General features: G+C 45.4%; 1 protein-coding gene across 1 annotated transcript in view; it reads left to right on the top strand.

Annotated features, from left to right (window-relative positions):
• The window catches only part of FANCM (FA complementation group M), an 81,532-nt gene extending 70,554 nt beyond the window's left edge, over window positions 1-10,978 (top strand). The window contains exons 15-23 of the mRNA XM_068947650.1: window positions 267-346; window positions 449-517; window positions 1,061-1,198; window positions 3,414-3,570; window positions 4,628-4,734; window positions 6,394-6,960; window positions 7,751-8,135; window positions 9,752-10,043; window positions 10,736-10,978. Of these exons, the coding sequence (XP_068803751.1) occupies window positions 267-346; window positions 449-517; window positions 1,061-1,198; window positions 3,414-3,570; window positions 4,628-4,734; window positions 6,394-6,960; window positions 7,751-8,135; window positions 9,752-10,043; window positions 10,736-10,883 (1,943 nt within the window). The 3' untranslated portion in view covers window positions 10,884-10,978. The remainder of the gene's footprint in view (window positions 1-266; window positions 347-448; window positions 518-1,060; window positions 1,199-3,413; window positions 3,571-4,627; window positions 4,735-6,393; window positions 6,961-7,750; window positions 8,136-9,751; window positions 10,044-10,735) is intronic.
• The last annotated feature ends 1,497 nt before the right edge of the window (window positions 10,979-12,475 follow it).

The raw sequence follows: 12,475 nt of genomic DNA, 5'->3' as shown, positions 1-12,475 counted from the left end.
CTTCCTTTTGCTTTGTATGTGCTGCCTGCGCTTGTCACTTCTGCTCAGAGAATCCCCAGGGAGGCAGGATGTATTGTACATCTCAGCTGGAGCTTATTTATTTTGATTAACAAGGCTAAAGAGAACAATATTTGCCACATAGATCAATAAGTAATCTCTCTTGTAGGTACTTTTGTAAGAGACAGGTTTGGGGTTGTTCAGCTATAGCAGTATTGCATTGTGAACAATACCTTTCCTTTCAAATGCTCTTTGCTGTTTTTCTGTAGGAACAAGCAGTGAAAGCGAAGACGAGGTTGTTATCCGAAGAAAAAATAGGAAAAAAGAAAATGTCTTGAAGTCCCCTGATGTGAGTCTTACTGTTGGGGGGAGGCAAGGGAAGCAAAAAAGACAAAATCAAACACCAAAACAAAAATCCTCTTTGCAATTATACTTATTTCTGTTTACGTAGGTTATGAATGACTGTGATTTTGAATCGCCGGTTCATGCTGTCAGAAAACGTAGACACCCGCTTAACATGGTTAGTGTGTGCTTTGGTGATATAGAGGCAAATAATGCAAACTTGTGTATGGATTGTATTTTTAAACATTTAATCTTCCTCCAATCAGTAGGCAAGCATTCTTGCTAAAAAGATTTTATGCCGTCTGACCGAAGTAAATCAGAAAATAATTTTTTTTTACCCTTCCTTCAGTTCTTTCCCAGTGTCTCTTCAGATGAATTTGTAGTTGTTTGGCAGTGAATTATTATTATAGACATGAGAGCTGAGCCTCTCCCTTTGTGAGAGGCAGTGAAATAACCTCTCTTCCACAAAGCTTTGAGACAACAAAATGTTCATATCAAATTTAATCTGATTTTTCTTCCAAGTAACATGTTTTCTTGTGCCTTTCTGAAGAGGTGCTATTTTCCATTTAATAGAATGGTTAGCATTTGCATTATTTTGTGATTTCAAGCGTGAAAATCAGATGTTACTGAAAAAAACAGGTGTGGAAGGATATCTGTGTAATTAAGATGCTTTACTAGCTTTAGCCTTGCTTATTAAAGTGTTTGGGGCATGTTCCTCTAGTCAGATGTGTCCAGTGATGACAGCATGGATTTTCATAAGAACCCAAGGAGGACCACGGAGAGGAGCTCAGCAGCCTGTAACAAGAAACAGCCAAAAAGTGCGAAACGGCAAAAGGTCAAGAGCAGCTTTACATGCAAGGTATGAGGTTATGTGTCCCTTTTAACAATTCGAAGGGCAAATTTGGTGCAGGTTGCGCTGCAGCTGTAATTTAGATAACTAATGTGCTTTGTCATAGGTGTACGCATGTAAGTATAGACGTTTGCAACATTTCAAAAAAAGAACCAAAACTAGAATTGGTGAGATTCCAGTCCGTGTCCAAACTGCAAGAATAAACTGCAAGTGTTTTCTAACTTGTCTAAATTTAAATTTAAAAACACATAAAATGCCAAAAATGCTGAGCACTGGTTTCTCATCCTTAGGACAAAAATTTACTGTGTCATGGAGCCATTCGTTCTGGAGCCTGTGTGTGTGTATATCACAGAATCTCAGAGTGGTTGAGGTTGGAAGGGACCTCTGGAGATCATCTAGTCCAACCTCCCTGCTCATGCCAGGGTCACCTAGAGCATGTTGCACAGGATTGTGTCCGGATGGCTTCTGAATATCTCCAGGGAAGCAGGCTCCACAATATATATCTATTTTTACCACATTATGTAGACTCTCATGGTACAACTGTATTACAGTAGACATGCAGTTGGGCAGTAGTTCATCTTCAGGACATCATTTAGTAGTGTTGATGCCAATATCTATTTCACAAAAGTTTGTTGCAAATTTGAGATGAGATACAAAGAATAAGGGGGATGAAAAGTCCATTTTAAATTTTATTTAAACATTTTATCAAATAGAAACCGAAAGGTTTATGGAAAAGAGAGTGTTATCTGTATTCCTATGAAATTCTGTTCTGCCTTCACATGTCATCTTAGCTAAACATCATATAGATGAACATGTCAGATTCTAGATTCTCAGAAGATTGAAGACATCACAATCATTGTGATAGTCCACCACCGGTTACAGTGCTCTGGCAGAATTACTGATAATGGATTGTAAGTGCAGCAGTGATCTGTGATTAGATTAACTCTGCTTGGGAAAAGTCCACTGTGGCCAAAATAGCCAACTGGCACTGAATCAGATTCAGTAGATAACTTAAGAACGTGGTAGCTTTTTATTTCCTGTGTGTGACCAGACTCTTGACTATTGGTTTCTGGTGTCACAGTGTATTTCACTGCAGGGTTTGTCCGCTCCGTAGTCTTCCACAAATCAGAAGGATTAAGACTAATTGGCAATAGCATTGAATGTTCTTTCCTGTAAGCTGGTGACCTCTATGTATTTGAAAATAATCAAAACACTTCTAGCAAAGGAACTGTCAGACTTACTAATTGGTGTAAGCAAATAAGTTAAAAGAGACTAGACTTAGGAGAATTTGGAAAATCAGAAATGTCACTTATTATATGTACAAGATTCCTCACTCTTCCCTGTGCTAAAGCAAAAAGTACAGCTTTGTACATTATATTCTAAACATCCTGAAAGCAAACAAATCAAGTAAAAGATTTTACTTTAATGCTTTATAGCTGAAATTATAAGAGAAAAAATTAGCTTAGTATAACGTGTCTCAGAAAAGACATCTTCCTGACTTTTTTTTTCCTTTTGTTTCACTGGACATCCTTAGGTATGTTCTGTTGTCTGTTATTGACGGAACTTCAAGGTTTGTATTGTGTTTCCTTTGCTGCATTTGCTGTGTAAAGTGTCTCGAATTCCATGGAAGAAGAGAATCTCCTCAATAATCAGTTGCATTGTCTAATGAATTAATGAAACAATTCTAAGTCCTAAACAGAAAAGGGCAAACCAATATGATGTCTGCATCTGAACTTTCTGAAGGACTTAGATAATCGAGACTTTGTAATTCTGAATAGCTTTTCTGTAAGCAGCTCCAAATTAGAATGAGTAAAACTAGATTTATAAGTTATAAAATAACATAATATCATTGGGTAGCTTAGTTGCAGTGTGTTAGTAAACTCCATCTGTGCTTGCTTGTTAACTAGTCTAGGTGCAAACTGTACTATACATACACTATATACCTTTGGTTAGCATTTTTAAATTGGCTCCAGCTTCATCCTTCTGTTGTGGTGGGACAGATTTTGTGTTCTTTCATGTATTTCACTGAACTGTGTGTTCTTTACATCACTTCCCCTGTGATGGATTCTGTTTTCTAAGTTGGAAGCCTAATACCTGTGGTCATCTGAGCAGTTATCTTGTGAATTCATGAACTGATTTAATCAGGCATCTCATATGTAACATTAATTAATTGGCAGCCAGCTTCTCTACCTTAAAATTTGTTTGCATTTTTTTCTTTTTTTAGAATGCAGCAAGACAGTTTTTAGATGACGAAGCTGAGCTTTCCCAGCAAGATGCAGATGGTGTTTCATCTGATGAGAGTGATGATTCAGAGAACGGACTGAGCTCTTCACTCGCCCAGTTTCTCGATGATGATGCAGAGTTCACGCAAGTGTTAAATGGTGAATGAAGAAATTGTTTATGGTTTTAAGATAAGAGGTATCACTTAGTAAAGTGGTGTACGATACGCATGGTCGTTCAGTCAGTTGCTGTATGTGTCAGTTTATATGCAGTAAACACTTCAGCTGTGGTAAATTAGGTGCTTGCCATTACTTATTTGTACCTTCTCCGTTTGTATTCCCGTGAGTTCCGTATGTATTAAATGCCTCCCTGAACGTCTCTACGTTGCAATAGCTTTGTGCAAGCTTGAACGAGTCCTTCAAGGATTGCGTAGTTAGGGGATCACCCTTCGCCAAGACCCAGCCCACCCCCACATACTCCATTAGGACTGCACAGAAACACAATTTTCCATTTCACTTAGAAGTTTCTGAAACTTCCAGGTCTTTCAGTAGAGCGACCTGAAATATGATACAAAATAAAGGTAGGAGTGTAAAGATAAAATGACAGTGTTGACGCTGTCAGAGATGAGAAAGTAATGCTTTTTTTTGGCTGAGGTGATTTACTTATTCCTACATTTATGAACCTTGTCTTTCCCTCAGATATTTGCACAACAGAATCATCTTACTCCCATTTAAGAGATTCCCAGAAGTTGCTGCTGAAAATTTTCCTCCTCCACTGAGAATTGTTCCCTCTAAGATCCTATATGTACTTAAGTGAGCCCACCCCTTTTTCCTAGTGTCTGAAATAAGCTGTCCTTTCTGTTTTGGGAGAGGCTTGCAACACGTAAAACTGAGTGATTTGGGTTTACGGGCAGGTGACAATGCTCTTCTCTCTGCTATGGGTAGCCTACGCTCTGTCTGCTGAGAAAACCTTGTACATGGCAGCTCTTCATGAAGGCACGCTGGGTAGGCCTAGTCCTTTGTCTTGCTGAGATCTTTAGAGGTGTCTGAAGAATTTCAAATTCTACTTTTTTCTTTCTTTTTTTTTTTGTGAAATACAGGTTTTGGGGAGCTTATGATGGAATTATTTATTATGAAAAGCATAAGGTAACAATAATGAAAGAAATAATTATATCCTTAATGATAATGTATTCTTTTCTGTTTTCTTTCTTTAATTCAGAGTCTGAGATGAAAGGAGTTTACCTGAAATCTGTGCGTAGTCCAGCTCTTGGCAGTAGGTACAAAATGGTTCACCGTGGATTCAACAACAGGGCGATTTTCTCACAGGTGCGGAATGAAATGACTGCCATCCTTGTGAAATTCACTTTATCTATAACTGCGTTTAAGTTTTAATCGTATTTTGGAGTGTGGTTTGCAGCCTCTCGTTACTAAATAATAAGTTATAAGAAAAACCTTTTGATTTCCTTGTGATTTCTGAGTTTAAAAAGTGCACACACAGGTATGCTTTGACAGAAGCAGGCACATTCCCGCTGGAGAGAGGTGGTCAGCCAGTGCGAAGCGAAAGCATCCCAATCCCAAGTCCTCTCTTTTCGCTGAAGAGTAAGGCTGTTACTGTGGTCACTGCTGATGGATGTAGGGAGTGTACGGTACCTCCAGGGTCGTAAGCTTTTCCTTCCCCCTCTCTGATGTCTGCCACTGTCAAAAGGGATACTGATATGCATCTTCCATGGAAGGTGCCTCTGACCCAGCATGGGGTATTGCCAGTGTCTTCCAATTTAGGGAGAGAAGCAATTCCCCAAAACAGGTGTAACAAACAGTTTGGGCATGTTCCTGGTCCTGTTACCCAGCTGCATATCAGGTTGTCCTGAGCTCTTGATGCCAGACAAGGAACGATGCTAATGGATCAAATTTTTTCTAGCCAAATTCAAGGTTAACTACTGGAATATAAGTTTGGAAACAGTTATGAAAGGAACAAAGTAGCATGTGTGACGGTGCTTGCAGCTGCTGCGCAGCGTTCTCGCCCGGGGCGCCTCTTGCTCTCCGATGGCCTCACAGTGTTACTGCAGGGGCCTGACCCGGCCTCGGCGCGTGCCCCGGCCTCGCGGGGTGATGCCGGAGCGTGCACGGCGCTCCCAGGCAGATCCCTCAGCTAAGCTCTTGTCACGTTACGTATGCTATCGTTGGGTGCGTTCGTAAAAGTGCCAGTGAAACACTGCTGGGTTATCCGAGCGGAGCTTGCTTTGAATCGTAAACTTCTTACCCTCGCTGTTCCCTGCTTAGCTCAGTGTCTCGGACACCCGGCTGCGTTCCCCCTCCGTGTGAACGCCGAGTTGCGTTCAGCTAAGCGGTGCCGCGTTCCCCCCCCGTGATCTGTCCTTGGGGATCTGTTTTGCCCCTAGCACTGCATACATGCCGTGACATAAACCACTTGCTGTACTCTCTTTTCCAATTATGTAGTCGTTAACTTCCCCTTCTTGTTTCACAGAGACCAACCATGGTAAGTAAATGATAAAATTAGAAAAATGGATGCTCAGGACGGTTTGTCACCCCCCTCACTCCCAGCAAGGTCTCTTTCTGTATCCTGCATTTTTATATCACCTTCAGCACTATAAAACAGAGGTCTGTATTTGATGAAAAGGCTAAATTGTTTTTTTTTCTTTCTTTTTTACTGTTAACTCTTTATTTCTATTGTGGTATTACAATTAATAGTTTCATTAAAAGCTTTCTAGTGGAAAAACCATGGGCCTGACCCAAAAATCTCCACGTACACTCATTTCCAGAAACAGCTGCAAGTATGCAGGGCCTCCAGGGAAGTAGCTCAGAGATTAGGTAGCGTGTTCACCACTCTTATTTTAGGAGTATTAAGAAACCTGTATGCTTTATGGTACTTAGGCATAGGATGCATTGGATAAGTAAAATACAAAGCAAGAGCAAAAGTAGGATGTGATGTCAAAACTTGCTGTTTTTCGTTTTCCGCCCGCCCAGATTCCTGAGCAAGACGAGGCTTATGCAGAAGACAGTTTCTGTATTGGAGAGGAGGAAGAGGAAACTTGCCCAAAAAGCGAATCTAGTGAGGAGGAAGTGTGCGTAAATTTTGATCTCCTAAATGATGAGAGTTTTGCTGATGGAAAAAAACAATACCTCACTCGCCGCAGAAGAAAACTGAACCGGGCCCAGATGGAACAGGGCTACACTGCTCCAATGCCAAAAAAGAAACCATCCCGAATTATTGTTCTTGACGATTCCAGTGGGGAAGAAACAAGTGTCGGTAATGAGAAGCCCATGAAAGCAGGCTGTTTCAGGACAGAGCAGGAAAATGCTCAGTTACCCAGATCATTGCCTTCAGTGTCTTCAGCACAGCACAAAGAAATTGCTAGAGAAATCAATGCTCATCAGCCTCTGGAGAATAAGGGTCAGATGCTTCTTAGCTTGAAGGCTTCAGTATCTGAAACTCTCGATTTTCACCCAGAAAGTCGAGTCAGGAGCGTACGTTCTTCATCGACTGTCACTAGTTCTGATTCCAGGAAAGAGGATCTTCAGGCTGCCACTGAGGTGAGTGTTAATTCAAAACAAGGACTTTCATCTCGCCTCCCATTTTGCTAAAGAAAGCAGCGTGGTGGGAACTCGTCCTTACTGGATTGTTATTACGAGGGCTGTCAGAAATACAGCAGCAGGAGCGAACGTGCTTCTGATGGTAAAGGCGTAAGTCCATTCTACTTTTATTGCTTTACATTATTGCCCTTTTCCTTCATATAGGAAGCTCTTGTACTTGCAGTGTAACGTGGAGAATGTCTTAGTGATAAATAAATAACAGCTGAGGATCAGATACTGTCTTCAGTCACGGGGGAATTATGGGTCTGTCTTAAACAGCAGAAAGATTCCAGTAACCTGGGGTCAGGTTTACTTTGTTTTTGTAGTTGCAAAATACTTGTTCACTGTCCTAAATTAAAAACCTGCATAGTCTGAGGTTTGATCCCTGAGCTTCTGCTTTTCTGCCTGACCTTCATTGTTTACAATATTCAATTTTTGTTGAACTCATATTGTTAGTGAACGCTGCATGCTTCTGCAGTTCAAGCCACTGAATAATTAGATGCTTAACTAATTTCAGAGATTAAATTCAGACATCATTAAAATGTTGTTCCAAAAGTGTTAATGTTTTGCAGTAAAGCATCGTTTTTTTAAGAAGATTTTATTAACTAGATTTTTCAAAAAAACTGTGGAACAAAGTTGGTATCTGCTGAGCATCAGTGTTGAAAACCGTATTTTTTTGTTGGCGTGTCATTCTTTGGCCTTAGGCTTCTGTGATCACTTAGAAATACCGTGTGGTTTTCAACATTTGCAGGTGCAAAGTTCTTGGAAGAACGCCTGTGTGAACGCTTCAGCCGCATCCTGCTCTGCTTCCAGGAGACCCTCCCCAGCTACACTTCTTGTTTCGCCTGACCCTCTGGAGAAAAAAGCTTCACTTTGCATTCTGGTAGACAGTCGTGAGATCTCCTCTGGACCAGACGTAATATCGTCCTTGAAGGCGGTTCACGGAGTAAAGGTGCAGGTTTGCTCGCTGAGCAGTAGCGATTACATTGTGAGCGACCGCATGGCGGTGGAGAGGAGATTTCAGTCAGAGCTGCTGAACGCTGTGAATAGGGCTAAAGTTGTCCAGCGGATCCAGCGCCTGCAGAGCATGTTTGAGAGAATATGCGTGATTGTGGAAAAGGACAGGATTAAAACAGGTAGGTGTTCCCAGGCAGGGGCGGCAGTGGGCGCGCTGCGCTCTGCCCAAGGCTTACGGGGCCACACTGCCGCTGTGTATAGTAGAGATCTGAAACTAGTTATATTAAAAACCAGTGCTTTAGCCTCTGCAGGAGTTTTACATTAATAAAGTCACGAGCTAGTTTGCTTTGTGTTGAGGCTACTTAGTAGAGACGGAGATCCACAGCGGGGCATCAAGGCCACTCTGCTGGAGCGAGGAAACACAACTTAACTTGTATTCACGTGGCCAGTGAGTTAACGGGCGCAAAAAGAGTCAGCTCCAAGACAGCGCGCAGCAGAGAAGGCAGGAAGGTGCGCTAGAGAAGGTGCTTGGCCCTGACCTCGTAGTTGACTCGAGACGCCCAACGAGCGGTGTCTGTCAGCGCGCGTGGGAGATCTCTCGTCTCTCGGAAGCAGTGCGACCAGCAGCCACCCCGAACAAACCGTTCTGCATGTTAAAGCTACCTTCAGAAGGGTTATTTAACAGAGAAAAAAAAAAAAAAGGAAAGATCAAAACATATAGTAGCCGGTACTTGAATAGTCAGAAGATAATCAGCTGAATGTAAGCAGTTTTTTAGAAAAAGACCAAAAAAAAGCACTTGTACAAGGAGTTACTTTTGGAAATCTGTGTTTGAGCTATTACCTCATGGCACAAAGCACAGAACAGATTCTCCAATACGCCTTTGTAATCCCGCCTGACTTTATTAAACACTCATGGAAAATTATGGGCTGTTTCTTAAATTAATTCATATAGTTTGGACTAGCCCTTTGTTTTAATCATAAGAGCCAGATTATGTAGTCAAATGATGTTATTAATGCTGTCTATTCCCAATGCCATCTAGAAGATGAAGTAATTAAAAGAAATCCTGCATCTGATTTTAAAAAGATGGAACTAGAGCTTCCCTTAAACTGCAGACATTTTTGCATATAAAATGCTGCTATTGAAATAAAATTCTTGCGGATGTAACTTTGTTTTTGTGACATAAATCTAATTTCTGTGATAGTCTAAGTATGACTACGCTGGTAGAGTTGGTCACTGGAGATGCAGACTGCGGCAGGGACGTTCCCCTGCCCTAGCTGCAGATAAGCGCGTTGCTCTCGAGTTGCCTTTCTACCCCGCTGGCAAAACCTGTGCTCGTTTTCAGCCTTTTTGTGCAGTTTCTCTCATTACGCTGTTTTCAAAGTGCTGCTTGCTTCTTATTTGACCCTGTTCAAGTGCTTTCTTCGTACCTTTGTAAGCTTTACAAAATCTCTGTAGCCTGTCCAGGTATTCATCATTTATCACATGTTCCTCTTGGCCCTCTCCGGTAACGACCTTTGTGCCTAATTTGCATTCCCGGTGTTAATTTCTGAAATCTGCTTGTGGAGCAGCCAAGTGAACCCTTCTCACCCGTGACCCGTCCCACCTCCTTTCCTTGGGAGCTTTTCCCTCCTCATGTTTTTGTGCTGTGAGACCTGGGGGCAGTGAACCTGCCTGTGTTGTTACAGCAGCCCCCTCTGCTTTGGTGCTTTGTAAGTGATTTCACGTTAGATTTCTTCGCCGTCATTTAGGATTTACAGATAAATCTCACCGAGTTTTTCTATTGCAACTCCGTAGGAGAAACGTCAAGATTTTTCCAAAGGACTCAGTACTATGATGGAGTGCTCTCAGCCTTGGTCCACGCCGGGATCCGAATCCTTTTTAGCTCTTGCCAAGAGGAAACTGCCACTTTGCTGAAAGACCTGGCTTTGGTGGAGCAGAGGAAAAACGCTGCCATTCTTGTGCCAACCGAAGTGCAGGGTCACAAACAGGAAATGCTCAACTTCTTCCTGAGTATTCCTAACATCAGCTACTTAGCTGCACTCAACATGTGCCATCATTTTGACTCCGTGAAGAAGATGGCCAACAGGTAACAGCCAAGGTGTTCTGCAAGTCTCTTGAGGCTCTCGAGCCTCACAGGACTGAGTTCTGGATTAAAACTGTAGGGCCTTTTCCTTCTCCTTTCCCATCTGTCTGGATTTGCCGCTGGCCCTCATGCTAACAGTGCGAATCAGCAGCCAGCAGGTTTTAGTTTCTGTGTGGAAAAGATGGAGGTGGGGAAACCAGTGGTTTTGACGGGGAAGGACTGCCACATTCTCCCTTCTTTCCCTAATTCAGTAGCTGGTTGTGGCTTTGAGGAGTTGCTTGGGCCTCAGGGCCGACTGCGGCCGTCCCCGCCGCCTCTCGGGAAGCGGTCCTTGGGCCGATCCCGGCTGCGGGGAGGCCTCCCGCCACTGTCCTTCTTCACTGTCTCACCCAGGAGCTTGTGCTGGGCCAGAGACGAGGCAGGATTGCCCGGAGGTGTCATTTTTGTGCCTGTTACTCGCAGAGCTCCCAGGAGCTTTGCTGCCTCCACACCTGCAGCTCTCCTGGGCTTGCTTAGGCTGGTGCGGTCCCATCCTGAGAAACCCCGAGGCAGGTGACCGTCAGCAGCTCGCGGCGTTGCTGCTGCTCTCCTTACGCTGGACGCTGCTCACGGACTGGTCGTTTCCCGTCCGGCTCAGTATCGTCCCCGTGAAAGCCAGAGCGCGGCATGCGAGGTGCCCTCCTTGTGTCTTGCAGCTCCCCGCTGGCCATAGCCACCTGCGCCCACGTCAGCCGGCAGAAGGCGGAGGAGATCTACCGCTACCTCCACTACGGTTTTGACGTGCAGATGCTGCCCGAAAATCTCCGCGCGAAAGGGAAAAGCAGCGCAACTGCGAGGAGCTGAGGGCAGCGAGCTGTGGTCTCCAGAGGCTGAGGCTGCTTTCTTTTAACTGCACTTTATTCACTGTAAAATATGTAAATAAATCCTTGCAGACGTTTCAGGGGCTGTGGGTGGGTTGTTGGGGCCCTGTGCCTTTCTCCTGAAACGCTGCGTCCCTGCGGTGCGCTGAGGCGGTTGTGCTGCGGCGCCGGCGCGGGTGCAGGAGCGCGGCGGACACGTGTCGGGGCGCCTCGGGCCGCTGCCGCGCCGCCCTGCTGCGGAGAGCGGTGCCGGCCCAGAGCGGGGCAGCGGGGCTTTGGCGGGTGGCTGGGCGCGAGGGCGCCCGGGTGCTTCCCTGCAAGCGCGTGCCCGGGCCCGGGAGCTGCGGCCCGACGGCGGCTTTTTGCTGCCGCGTTGTGGCTGCCTGGCAAAAGGCTGTTTTTCCTTCCTGTCCCTTTCTGGCACCGCCCTCGTTTGCTTGAAGAGGGCTGGGGGGGGGGGGTCGTGCTAGCCGGTGGCAGGGGCCGGGGGGCTCTGCTGTCAGCAGCGCCAGGGCTGCTGGCAAAAAGCAGCAGCAGGCTGGAACCGGACAGGCCCAGCAGGACAAACCACGCCGGGCGACTGAGAGCCGGTTTAGGCTTTGCCGTGCAGGGCGCAAAGGCGAGCTGGCACCGTGCAGAAGTTAAAACCTCAGGCTCGGCTTGGGTTTGCTGGTTCCTCCGGCACCAGTTCAAGTAAACGCTTTGGCCTTTGGAGGAATGGGGAAAAGGCGCCCCAAGCTCTGTTCAGCCTGCTGAGGGGCAGGGAGGCCACCGCATGGGGCACAGGCACACCCCCCCCCCCCCCCCGGTCCCCAAAACCCCGTGGCGCGCCGGTGTTCGGCAGTGCAGCGTGGCTGTAGGGGACAGCCGGGCCTGGGGCAGGTTAAGCGCCGGTTTCCCCAGGAAGTGAGTTCGCAGAAGCAGGGCCTGCTGCACTCTGCAGGTCACCGGTGTGAAAGAGAGGTTGGTTTTGGGGGGGGGGGGGGGGGGGGGGGTTGTGGGCTGTCTGCCTGCTGGGCGGGGGGGGGGGGGAAGGCGGTGGTGTCACTAGTTTAACCCTTTGACTAAGCGCATCTGCGCAATTATGGCAGAAATGTAGGTACAGGTCTGTTAGCTGACTTTACCTGGGCTGTAAGTGCCTGACACCATGTCCCGGGCTGCGCTGCTTTTTGTTTGTTTGTGTGTGTTTGTGTGTGTGTGTGTGTGTGTTTGTGTGTGTGTGTGTGTGTGTGTGTGTGTGTGTGTGTGTCTGTGTGTGTGTGTGTGTGTGTGTGTGTGTTTGTGTGTTTGTGTGTGTGTGTTTGTGTGTCTGTGTGTGTGTCTGTCTGTGTGTGTGTGTCTGTGTCTCTGTGTGTGTGTGTGTTTGTGTTTGTGTGTGTCTGTGTGTGTCTGTGTGTGTGTCTGTGTGTCTGTGTCTGTGTGTGTCTGTGTCTCTGTGTGTGTGTGTGTGTCTGTGTGTGTGTGTCTGTGTGTGTCTGTGTGTGTTTTTTTGTTGTTTTGTGTTTTTTTGACGTAAGTCTTTCTTACGTAAGTCAGGGCTTGTCCACATCAGGCCAGGCTGGTGCCCACTCTTAG

This window comes from Struthio camelus, chromosome 5, assembly GCF_040807025.1.
Source record: "Struthio camelus isolate bStrCam1 chromosome 5, bStrCam1.hap1, whole genome shotgun sequence".
Taxonomy (NCBI): domain Eukaryota; kingdom Metazoa; phylum Chordata; class Aves; order Struthioniformes; family Struthionidae; genus Struthio; species Struthio camelus.
The sequence above is the reverse complement of the archived record's forward strand: the minus strand, read 5'-3'. Positions and strand labels throughout refer to the sequence as shown.